This window comes from Sander lucioperca, chromosome 15, assembly GCF_008315115.2.
Source record: "Sander lucioperca isolate FBNREF2018 chromosome 15, SLUC_FBN_1.2, whole genome shotgun sequence".
Classification (NCBI taxonomy): domain Eukaryota; kingdom Metazoa; phylum Chordata; class Actinopteri; order Perciformes; family Percidae; genus Sander; species Sander lucioperca.
In genome coordinates this window covers 7,677,143-7,690,092 of record NC_050187.1, presented here as the reverse complement: position 1 = coordinate 7,690,092, position 12,950 = coordinate 7,677,143, and the positions used below count along the sequence as shown (strand labels likewise).

The 12,950-nt window shown below is 39.6% G+C and overlaps 1 protein-coding gene and 1 long non-coding RNA gene across 6 annotated transcripts in view; one reads left to right on the top strand and one right to left on the bottom strand.

Moving 5' to 3' along the window:
- The window catches only part of rasgrp3 (RAS guanyl releasing protein 3 (calcium and DAG-regulated)), a 76,390-nt gene that overhangs the window by 33,456 nt on the left and 29,984 nt on the right, over window positions 1-12,950 (top strand). For all 5 annotated transcript variants that reach the window (XR_004895210.1, XM_035992267.1, XM_035992269.1 and 2 more), the window contains exons 2-6: window positions 6,726-6,863; window positions 7,319-7,421; window positions 9,417-9,479; window positions 10,084-10,215; window positions 10,843-10,990. Coding sequence is in view for 4 of the 5 variants with exons in the window: in XM_035992267.1 (XP_035848160.1) it covers window positions 6,794-6,863; window positions 7,319-7,421; window positions 9,417-9,479; window positions 10,084-10,215; window positions 10,843-10,990 (516 nt within the window). In the remaining variant the exon portion in view is untranslated. The remainder of the gene's footprint in view (window positions 1-6,725; window positions 6,864-7,318; window positions 7,422-9,416; window positions 9,480-10,083; window positions 10,216-10,842; window positions 10,991-12,950) is intronic.
- Window positions 2,119-2,759, bottom strand: LOC118493222. The gene is made up of 3 exons (XR_004895211.1): window positions 2,710-2,759; window positions 2,458-2,461; window positions 2,119-2,251 (listed from the first exon to the last, which is right to left on the bottom strand). It is a non-coding gene; the product is annotated as an uncharacterized LOC118493222 (long non-coding RNA).

Below are 12,950 nucleotides of genomic sequence, written 5' to 3'. Positions count from 1 at the left end.
CACCTTCCTCATGATCATTGATGCCCCACGAGGTGAGATCTTGCATGGCCCCCCAGACCGAGGGAGATTGACCGTCATCTTGATCTTCTTCCATTTTCTAATAATTGCGCCAACAGTTGTTGCCTTCTCACCAAGCTGCTTGTGTATTGTCCTGTAGCCCATCCCAGCCTTGTGCAGGTCTACAATTTTATCCCTGATGTCCTTACACAGCTCTCTGGTCTTGGCCATTGTGGAGAGGTTGGAGTCTGTTTCATTGAGTGTGTGGACAGGTGTCTTTTATACTGGTAACGAGTTCAAACAGGTGCAGTTAATACAGGTAATGAGTGGAGAACAGGAGGGCTTCTTAAAGAAAAACTAACAGGTCTGTGAGAGCCAGAATTCTTACTGGTTGGCAGGTGATCATATACTTATGTCATGCAATAAAATGCAAATTAATTATTTAAAAATCATACAATGTGATTTTCTGTATTTTGTTTTAGATTCCGTCTCTCACAGTTGAAGAGTACCTATGATAAAAATTACAGACTTCTACATGCTTTGTAAGTAGGAAAACCTGCAAAATCGGCAGTGTATAAAATACTTGTTCTCCCCACTGTATTTTCCCTCCTTTTTTGGTGGACATCATTGTTAATTAAAGCAAGTAACTAACAGACAGAACTAGTTGAGAATAGATGTTGACGCTGGCTATAATATGAATGTCCATTGGTAACCAGAATTAGTTGATGAATAACACTGAGAAATTATGTCCTCTCAGGCCATAATCTAGACGTCCACTAACAGACAGAACTAGTTGGGAATAGACGTTGACGCTGGCTATAATCTGGATGTCCATTGACAACCAGGATTAGTTGATAAATAACACTGAGAAAAATAGCAAAGAAAAAAGATCCCAGTTGTGGTGGAGAGACAGCATGGCTAAGAGACAGCATGTCTGTGTACGCATCTTTCCATGGCTATATAAATGTAACGGGAATCTGAAAAGTGTCATTACTAGGGTTAGGGTTAAAAAACACAAAACTGTTCAACCGCTGAGATAACACTCTCAATACCTCACACATCATTCTGCACTATAGCGCAACAACATGTTTATATTACACCTTTTAAGTAGGTTACATTTTTATTTGTACATATGTTGTACATCATTTCCTGCGTATATTTTTTTATGTAGAGCAGAGATCTTCAACCGGGGTACTCAGAATTACTGCAGGGGGGCCACCAAATTGTCATTATTTTTTTTAAAGTTCCCAAGAAAATTAAAATACCTTAATATGAATCCAACATATAATTTGCAACATTATTAGCAAATATAAATCTGTTTCACAATTTGTGAATCAACTCCTCTGTAGACAGGCTAACTGGCTAAGCTCCACAGATACAGTTGATCCTAAGGATTCACTGTGCGTTTTACATTAAAACATGATTTATAAAATCATGCCAAAAATTATTATTTTAATAGCTTAGTATTCTATGCACTAAATAGGTATGAAAAAGGCTTTAGGCTGACCTACACGTTATAGGCCCAGTTTAATATTCAACTTAATTTTATAGAATATAAGTAGTACTGGGTCCCTGATCTGTCTCTTTTACTTAAGGGGTCCTTGGCTTAAAAAAATCTTGAAGACCCCAAATGTAGAGTGTTCTTGTATTTTATTTATTATTTATTGTATATCTGTATGGGTGTTGTGTACTTGCTGCTGTAGCACATACATTTCTATATATCTAGTCTTTCTTAACATGTTTAAACATATTCACTGCTGTTTAAAAACATAAGTTAAACTATGCTTAAAACATGCCATGAACATAACATGTAATGTTGCTCTTCAATGTAAAATGTTCGATAAAATATACAAGCTGCTTCATAATGACCATAGACTGTTAATATTATACAGTCTATGATCATGACACACTACATACATGCACACATAGTGCATTTGTTTGGTTGCTTGTCACTCCAAAATAGCTGCAGGTGATTGGGCGTGGAGGAGGAAAAGGGTGGGGGTTAACGAAATTGAAAAAAGGCGGACTGCGGAGGGTCAGAGGAGCGGTTGACAGAGAAGCAGATACAGGGTAAGTTTTGTATTTATAATTTATTTAGCTAGATAATAAATACATGGGTACTGGTTTGACCGAAATTTAGTCGAGCTAATCAGTAGCTAACCATTGTATGTGCTAGGTAAGCTGAAGTACGTTTACTTTAGTTGGACTTCGTTACCAGCTCATGCTAGAGCCAATGTTAGCTTGTCAGTGTTAGCTGATTGTGCGTTCTATTATTTATCCGAGTCGGAGTTCCGACTAGGAAGACAGACGTTGCCAAGCAACACGCACCAGCACGCCCCCTTTCCTCGGATTCCAAGATGGCTGTGCCCTGTATGACTTGTAGTATGAATTGTTGTCATTATTTTTGGACCGCTTTGGCTGTTTAAATGAAGATTTTAATCACTCGTATTACTGCAATACCTTACTGCGTCTGTTTCACTGCCTGTTGGTATGGGAATCGGTCTTGTTGTGAGTGCAATATTTAATGAAGCCTTGTTTGCTAACGTGGCTAGTATTGCTAACTCGGCCAGTGCTACCATAGCAACAGCTTTCCGGGTGGCGTCCATGTTTTTTCTCCGACTCAGACGCGCAAAACATACCAGAATGCTTGAAGTGTGGAAGTGACGTCATATCCGAGGTCCGAGTCGGTTCGTTGAGAATAATCGAACGCACCATAACGTTTGCATTGAGTTAAACGTTATTGTTATAGCTAGTTAAACTGGGTTTGTAGTTTGAAGTTAGCTAGTCCGTTTGAATGAAGCACTGACAGACTGCCTGGCAGGTGGTGCGTTTGTGGCTTCGTTTTTAAAAGGACTTTTAAAGAAGTTTGTTAATATATTTTATCAAATGTTTTGAATTGAGCATTCATTAACTTAAAAAGTTGTCAATAGTGTCCTACTGTGTACCACCAGGCCTATAACCATGACGTAAGTTGTCACATTTACTGTGAGCAAAGATTTTTATCCAACAGTAAAATTAGTTCTAAACTGTCTCTGGTGTGGGTAATTGTAGCTAACGTTACCAGTACCAGGGTGTGCTCAGGCACTGAAATGTTACACCATAATATTACTGATATAACTTCATGTGTTTTATATGTCAAAGGGATTTAACAAACCATTAAGAATAGACAGTAGTTGGGTTAAATCAGACCTTGATACTTATTACCGTTGAGAAACAGAAAAAATAATGTATATAACTTTTTTACACCATGTGTTTCCATCCGTGATGTGTGTATGTAATAATAATCAGGATTAAACAAATGCTGATTAAAACATTTTTCTTTGTTATTGCAGCTGCTGTCTTAAAGTGGGAAAGCAAGGGCACAGAACATATTTCCCGTGCCAAGGCAGACCACTTTACATGCCCCTGTACTGCAAGACAGTACCTCTTCTCCCTCCACAGTAGGCCTGCATGATATTGGAAAAAACTGACATTGCGATATATATTTTTTCTGCGATAACAAAAAAAGACAAATTTTTACAAGATGACATACAGTAAAAAGCTCTCTTTGGAAATAATAAATAATTCTTGACTACTGATTTCGTAGGGGAGTGCATCTACATAGAAAATAAAATAACAAAGGAAAGTTTCTTATGTGAACCAGTCTTTGTTGAACTTTAATGCTTTATAAACAACCAAAGCAAGTACGTGCTGTGACTACTCTTTTGAAGAGATTTTGGAGAGGGAAATTAGGTAGAAATACACTAGTTGACTGATGTGACAGCATTGTATTCATATAATACTATCAATCCAGGCTAAAGTCAATGATATTAATAATAATGCATGCATGTTGCTTCCTCTAAATTTCAGGTTATGGTTGACTAGCGGGGCCTGCTTTGGTTGTTTGATAAATTGTTCAACATTGATTGTGATTGGTGGTTTGCTGTGCATGCAGAGCCTGCATGTCACACACTAGCAACAAACTGTGTATCCAAGAACACTTAAATCAGAGTAAATGATGTTATCAGACACAGACTGCTGTTGTAGTTAAGTGTTACGTTTCCAGCGTCGCCGCTCCGAACCGTAACGTTAGTTGGGATAGACGCCTTGTTTCTTTAGGCTCATACATCACATACACACGTTGCCCACGTGGCTACCTGTTTTAAAGGGGAAGGGTTGCCGGTGAGAACAGTGAAAGTTTACTTTTCTATCAAGCAGCAAAAACGTTTTAGCGTCAACATCGCAACGTCCTGCGATGTGACTATCGCGCACGCACACATCGCGATGTAGACGATGAAACAAAATATCATGCAGCCCTACTCCACAGGCTGAGGAGGTTCAACATCGACTCCAGGATACTCTGCAACTTCTACAGGTGCATTATTGAGAATATCCTGACCGGCTGCATCACTGCCTGGTATGGCAGTTGCTGCACATCACCAGGATGGAGCTGTCATCTATGGGGGACCTCAAAATCCAGTGGTGTAGGAAGAAAACCAACAGGATAATCAGAGACCCAAATCACCCCAGTCAAAAACTGTTCTGCCTGCTGCCGTCCGGGAGGACAGTTGCCTACCGCAGAATCTGGACCTGCACCGCCAGTCTCAGCTTGTTATTATTCCCACAGACCAAGACAAAGCAAGAATGTTGAACTTTTGAGCTCATCACAGGACACTTTACCATATTGATGTCACTTTACATTTTAATTACTTTTTACTTACTGTTTTACAAACTGTTTACACCTCTCTCTAACCATCCACTTCATTAGGTACACATGGATAATGGTAATGCAATCAAATGCAACAGCTCTGCCATTAATTATACTTTTACAAAGCTTCACATTTATAACTCTACTTTATGTTTCACCCCCAAATCAAAAATACAAATGTTTTCTGTCTCTTACTTTAAGCATCCATTGTTTTGGTGTGAGTAGCCGAGTTTTGGAGATATCGGCAATAGAGTTACCTGACTTTTTTTAATATAATGCCACTATATGGCACTCGGCTTGCGGTGTTTAAAGCACAAAAAAAACATTGTTTTGTTGAAAAACGTAACAGTAATGTTTTTTTCATATAGTTTTTTCCAGAAATCATGACTCAATTACTCAGGATTACATGCAGACCTCTTTGCAAGCAGTTTCATGTTGGAACTACAAAAATGAGTATGCTGTACATGAAACTGCTCACAACAAATCTGTACTTAATCAAAAAAGGCATCTCTATGGCCGATATCTCCAAAACTCGGCTACTCACACCAAAACAATATATGATAAATAGCACTACAGGAAAAATATTTATTTTGATTTTGGGGTAAACTGTCCCTTCAACCTTGACTATAAGAATGTTAGAATAATTAAATGTTTAATTTATTAGCTGTTAATATTTTGCTGAGAACCTCATTAAAGATTAATGTTATCTCTTAATTTCAAACAATGTCATTTTTAATAGATAAGATTTCAGGTATTTCCAATTGTAAATACGGCTACTAAAATGTCTTGGACAGGTGCATCTGAGGGATATCATTTTCTATGTACAGTTTTAAAGAAGTATTTCTGCACACTGCCTACTAAAATCAGTTTTATTAAATACCATGTGGTGTTCCAACATTGGAACAGTAACCTACATGCAGGTTTGATGACCAAAACATGGTATTCAACAAAGCTAATAGTAAGTAAAGACAGGGGATTGTCTCATTTACAATTACTGGCTTTTTCTCAATGCTCTTATCTTGTTTTTAAACTCACTGTTTTTTAAAAGATGAATCCTTGCAAATGTGGACAGTTGGGATTTTAATGTCTGTGCGCCTTCAACACGTCTTTAATTGACATTTATATTACGTCCAAAAAAGCCATTCAAAACAACTTTCATTCGGGCTGCCTTTGGGACGTCTTTTGGGTGACGTCTATACAACGTCCAGAAAAAAATGCACATTGGTCCAACAATTACGTTTTTAAAACATTTTTAATTGACGTCTGTACACCGTCCAGAAAAGATGTATAAAAAAACTTTCATTCTGGCTCCTGTGAGGACGTCTTCTAGCTGTCTAACAATTAAATCTTTAACACATCTTTAATTGACGTCTATACAACGTCTAGAAAAGACGTATAAAAAAAACGTTCATACACCACTTTAACTTGAATGTAGCCTAATGGTAGAGCGCTTCTTGGCTTCAGCTTGAAAAGTTGTGCTTTCAACACAGTCTAAACACCGTTGCTTGCAGTCGCTATGGCGACAACACGTCATGGGCTTTGCTTATCTGATCTGGCGGTCTAGTCTCTCCTACCCGTGTTGAGCGGGTGCAGTCTCACTGTAGGTTCATGGTAATTTTGGTAGTCCTGAATTCTCAAAGTGAGACACGCGATTAGGCACACGGAGGCAGAGACCGACGGACGGACAGAGAGAGACACACACACATGCACACGCACGCACACACACACACACACACACACACACACACACACACACACACACACACACACTGGCTGAAGCCCTGGCAAAATTGGCTGTCCTTACCTGTTTGTAAAAGAGACAAATAAAGATTCCATACAGATTAGCATCGCTTTGAGGCTAAACTGGATTACATTATGGAAACATGCCTATCGGCAATAGACTGCTTTAAGCTTTTTAATTAATTATAAACAATGTATGAGCAAATTTGACTTCACATGATCACCAAACTAGCCCAATGCATTTATTTTCATATTATTATATATAACGTCTATACTAAGGACTGTCTCTCTCTTGCTCCAGAAAAACCCTGATTGGTCCATAGCAGTGAGCAGGAAGTGTTGACCCCGTCCTTCCTCCAGCTGGGCACTATGGGATCGTCCACACTGGGGAAGGCAGCATCTCTGGATGCTCTCTTAAATGAATGCATTCATGCATTTGGTAAGTGACATGTGAATGAATTGCAAGCAAGGCTGGATGACTTATCTGACCTGGGACACAGACTGTCAGGGGCTCACTGTGGGTCCTTTGATTAAATTATTACTATGAACTAAAATGGTAGGGGTTATTGGTGACCTTTGCATGTGTACCTAATCTCAAGACCCTGTTATAGAGAGGGCCTGGGTCAAAATCTACTTTTAATTCCTATGACAATATATGTAATGTTATGCTTACATGTTGCATATTTTTAAGGAATTTGCATTTAATCACAGGGGTGTGATAGGGGCTTACAGCTCTGTTTTTGCTTTGGGTCTATTTATTTGATTTGTTGAAAATACAAAATAATTATCCTTTAGGATTACAACATGACTAGGCTTCCAATATAAACATTAATGTAGTGCCTGTTTGGTAAAGTTAAAATGTAATGACATTGTGTGACTCCCTTCTCTTCCTAGATGACAGTGGGGAGCTGCAGGCCAACTTGCTCCCTCGCAGCCTGCTGCTCATGCATCGCTGGTACATCACATCCTCAGAACTGGCGGGAAAACTACTGATGATATATCCCATCTGGCAGAAAGCCTGTAGGAACTACTGTTAATGCACATTAACCCAGTTACAGTTGGTTGAAACACTGCAGGCTATCGTAGTTCACCTTGCTGAAGATATGTACTACTGTAAAGTGATGCCTTAGATACATTATTTCTCACGGCACATGAAATCAACTTACATCTTAAAACCAAGATTGACTGATTTTTCATTTCATTTCAATGAACTCACTTTTTCCCTTACTGTGGAAGTACATGGTAATGTTAAATGAGCCATATTCAGGTATTTCCCTGGGTTTTTAGAGCGCTTAGGTGCATACTACGTCATATGCTCATTCGCATTTTAGTGACATCATCTCGCAATTTTTTGCATAAAGCTTATAGTTGGCATTTGCAGCGAGGGAGGGATTACTAAATCAAGACTTGGAATACATACAAGGCTTGGTTAGGTTTAGACAAAAACGGCCTAGTTAGGTTTAAGGAAACATCATGGTTTTGGTTACAATTTGTACATGTTAAGGCTAAGGAAAGATCAAGGTAAAAATTACCACTAAGTTCTGTTGTCATTGTCCAGTCCAATGATGATTTTCTCATTTCCTCCACTTCCTTATTTGCTGCCATCGTAGTTGGCTATTGCGGGCTTTGCCAGTCTTTGGGGAAATTCATGAAATGACAGTCTCAAATGTGTGCATGATAGGGACAGAGAATATCACAGCAAGAAGAAATAGTAACAATCTACCCATGGAGGGACGAAGGAGAACTGAAGAGAAAAGTGCTTCTTTATTGAACTTTTGCCAAAGCTTGATGTATCGAAAGTGCTGTATGAACTTGCGTATTCTCCCCAAGTAGCATGTGTGTTCTCTAGGTGCTACAAATCCCTCCCATTATCCCCCTTAAGACATGCACTGCAAACCTGAAATTATCTAGACATTACCTTGTAGAGCTGCATGTGAGAACATAGAACTCTGAATCAGTTGGATCAGACATCACACGGTCTTTACCCTGCCAGCTCCTCTGTACAAAATCTGTGCAATCTCCAATTTAGCCCAGAGTGTTAGAATTCACAGCAAGCAAGTGGCCGTGTTGATGACGTTTCTATCAGCTTGTGCAAAACCGGAAAAAACAAACATCTGAAGGTGAAGAAGAAAGGAGATTTACATGAAGATGGCAATGAAAATGTCTTACTGAGACGAGACAACAATATTTGGGAAGTTCTGTCTTTAATAGCTGATGCCAAAATTGTCAGACAAATTCAAAGAACAGGAGAGACCTGGATGTTTATGCCCAAATTATGAAGTGTCTATGGTTGTAGTAGTGTACGATATAATCTGCATCATGTCCTGCCTGCTGTACACTCTATACAGGCGACACCCCTCTCCTAAACTAAACAGTATTAGTATACTGTTTAGAGTGTTTCCAGTTAGTTAAAACGCATCTGAGATGGATAATCTCCTGCTTTGTGCTACATTGTTCAGGGTTCATATGTAAACATTGCTATAGAGAGGGGTAAGACGCAATGAATCATACAACACCATTCTTGGTGATGTACTTCGTACACACAAAAAGTGACAGAAGTAGGTTTGTGATGAATGAAAAAGGAGCTTTAGAGAGAAGTTCAAACCTACTCTCACCTCCACATACCTGGCCAATCATTGTGTGTGTGTGTGATTGATGGGTTGTCTTGGACACACTGTGAGAAACCTTGGCTGACATAACTTTCTCTCTTGCATGTTGTCACACAACTCTGATATCTGAGGTGAGAACTGACATTAATGTCCAATTAGATTAGCCATAGCTCAGGAAATGCTTTATACAGTATCAGCTGCACTGTCAGCTAAAGAGATCATGAATGAGGCAAGAGGCAAGCTTCAGGTTTGTTTGTAGGTTACAGATAGCAGCAAATGAATCCTTAGAGTGTGATTAATTATCTCTTTAATGTGTTGATTTATCATACATTGCAGTATATTAGTTTGTCAAATCTTGGAGAAAATCCTTAATTGAATTCCACGTACCGTGACTGCAAAGGTGACGGCTGCCAGAGAACCAGGTTTAAGATTTGTTATTTAATGAGGTAAGGTGCTACATACACAGTCATCCATTGCAACACATTAACATTTTTCACTCTGGATTTTTCTGCTTCTGGGAAATCCAAAACCAAGACAGCAGAAAGGCTAAGGCTACCTAATTCTAATTTCACCTCATGTTATACATTTACTGTAGTTATTCACCCAAAACTTGCAGTGTGGCATACAATTCAAGTTTATATTTTCAAGGTTACGCACTTGAAAATCAGAGGCCACAGTTAGGTTTCATCCTCACAATACACATTGCCTGTGTGGTTAAATTAATTACAGTATATAAAAATTTGACAATCAACATTTAGCTTTTGTTTTTATCTTGATTCTAACCAGTGACTGATGAAGCACAACACTGCTCTAGAACCATGTCACAAGGGGTGGGAACAGTCCACAATTCAACATTTTAAATGTGACATAATGTCTAGGGGCATCACAAGTGACTCACATGTCAACAGGTCACAAGTGTCATTGTTAACCAACAATGGAAAGTTTTTTGGAGCTAAAATGGGATGGTTTCCATTGTGGCACAGGTTCATCATGGTACCATCCTTTTACTTTCAAAATATTTGCTGCTGAAATCTCTGTGTGTGTGTTCAGGTACTGGATTGTGACATTCCCTGCAGAGTTCAACCTGGACCTGGATCTGATCCGGATGACAGAGGAGTTCAGAGATGTGGCTGCTCAGCTCGGCTGTAACGAGCATTTCAAGCTCCTCGACATCTCCACCATGTAGGACACCATGAACATATAGATACATATGTTGAAACTTTCGACCTGATCAGTATTACCAAGTACAACAATCTAGTCTTTACTGTAAAGTAAAACTAATCCAATTCCAATCTTAACTCTAAACCGAAGTCCTGGTCCTAAATATCTAAATGACAAACCCTTGTGATTGAGTGGTAAAACATATTTAGGAATACATAAGCTAAGTTGTCCTTGTTTTACAGCGGCTACATAACGAAGGACCAACAGGACTGAAAACCTTCATAGACATAGCTCAAACTACCTAAGACCATAAAGGACCATACTAGTGATTCTTCAGCTTGTAGTCTGTTAGCTTAGAATTTCTATCACTGTGACACATCTTTTCTAGATTGAGTGTGCTTACTGTTTTTAAATTGTTCTTCTTGGGGCGCCCGGATAGATCTGTTGGTAGAGCGGGCTCCTATATATAGAGGTTTACACCTCAACGCAGCGGGCCTGGGTTTGACTCCGACCTGCAGCCCTTTGCTGCATGTCATTCCCCCTCTCTCTCCCCTTTCATGTCTTCAGCTGTCCTGTCGAATAAAGGCCTAAAAACGCCCAAAAAATAATCTTAAATTTTTTTTTTTAAATAAACTGTTGTTCTTGTAGTCCATCATATGACTGGATGCGTAAGTTGACCCAGCGCAAGAAGCAGGCAAAGAAAGGCAAGGCATCACTGCTGTTTGACCACCTGGAGCCCATGGAGCTGGCTGAGCATCTCACCTTCCTGGAGTTCAAGTCTATACGGAGGATATCGGTATGTCTACAAACAGTTCTATTTCTGTCCAATAATTGGGTTTTTGTTTTAGTGGAATGTCAGACACACCATGTATTGGCTAATATAGGGTACCAATGGTAGTAATGCTAATCCAACAAGGATAAACTGATAGAGTACAAGTAAGATAAAACCTAATAAAGATTGAAGGTTGTTGTGGGCACATATTTGGTTTTAAACCATCAGTGCAAAACATATATTAAAATGTATATAATTTTTTTTTCCATTGCTGTTTTTGCACAGCTCCATTGCAGTGGGTTCTGGCTGGTAGTCAGTCACAGTGATAGGCAGTGGAGGCCCTGTGGCTATGGCCTGCTGAAATGCCAAAGAAGGCAGACCATGCTGTCTTCTTGAGACTCCTCCTGGTCCATTGAAGGATCATAGGGTTCAGGAGATCCAGGAACAGGGTAGGCAGGCAGGCAGCAGGCTAGCCGGGTAGGCGGGATGAAGGCTAACAATCCCGACCAGCTAGGATCACAAGGCTAGCTTACGGGAGGCAGGCAGGCAGGCTGGAGGCTGGCAAGCCCAACACCAGCGGACAGAGAGGCTGGATTGATAGTAAAGTTCTCTGTCAATCCAGGTAAATAAACTTCACTCATCAAGGCTTGGAAGACACTAGCTGGGGGGCCAGTGACAGAGCTGCATCCTGTTGCATAGGTCATCTCTTAAATTTGAATTTGTTTATTTTGCACAATAAAATCAAGACAACAGTAACACAAGAAAATAAAGTAATACAAAATAAAGATTGTGCAGGTAAGATTAAGAAAACCCTTAGGGGCTTATAAATTACAAGGAAGCTCACCTAAGGAAGAGAAGAAACAAATATATAATATACCTCATGTATAACCTTGTGTTTTCCATCCATAGAATATAGAAGTGCTAGGTCCGTTTCTGGTCAGATTGTTCTGTCAGGCAGGTGAGTGTGAGGCAACAAAGGGAAAGTTCCTAAATGCAAACACGCAGACATTACCAGTTAAGGGATTTATTGATAAGATGAGGGCACATATGCTTACAGGCACCAGATGTTAGGGTAAAGGGTTCAGGTACAGGAACAGGTTCAGATTCAGGTTCAGGTTCAAGTACAGGAACAGGAACAGGTTCAGGTACAGGAACAGGTTCAGGTTCAGGAACAGCAACAGGAACAGGTTCAGGTACATGAACAGGTTCAGGTTCAGGTACAGGAACACGAACAGGTTCAGGAACAGGTTCAGGTTCAAATGGCTGGAAAGCAAGAAGCAAAGCAACATTGACAATCTGGCAGGCAATGAGCGGAAATTGGCCAGTTACTTACTGCAGGGGCTGATAAGGGAAAGTGAAAACAGGTGAGAATGTCTGAAAGCATCTGGTTGATGGATGTAATACGGCAGTGCAGGGGCCTGGGGAATGGAGAAGTGACTGGAGACAGCGACAGAGGGGCAGAGTGAGTTAAATGAAAACTACTGAGACAGACATTGTGACACATGCTGATGCTACTGTGTTACTGTCATTACAGAGTCAGTTCTCTAACTTGGTTAAACCAGGTTAAATATGATTTCTTTCCATGAAGTTTTACAATCACCATTTGAAGCCCAATGAAATACACCCTCTGAAATGGGTGAATTGTGTGCACCACTGATAAAACAGAAAAGTTCCTGGAAAGCGAAACACCTGCTGTAGAGCTTTGATGTTAAACTACCTGGCCTCTGGATGAACTGCCTTGTTTCCACTGGCCAGGTGGTTCATTGGTAACAAGGGGTTCAAAGTTTATATTTAGGGCATTATTGAAATTGTGATAAAACCATGAACTAATGAAATGAACACATGGATGTTTGTCATTGAAATATAATCTAATGACGTGAGAAGCTGCCCATTCAGTTCACTTAAATACTCACATTTTCCTAGCCATGGACAGAAATTTACTTCTAAAGATTAAAGATTTTTAAATATAAAAAGAAATGCATTG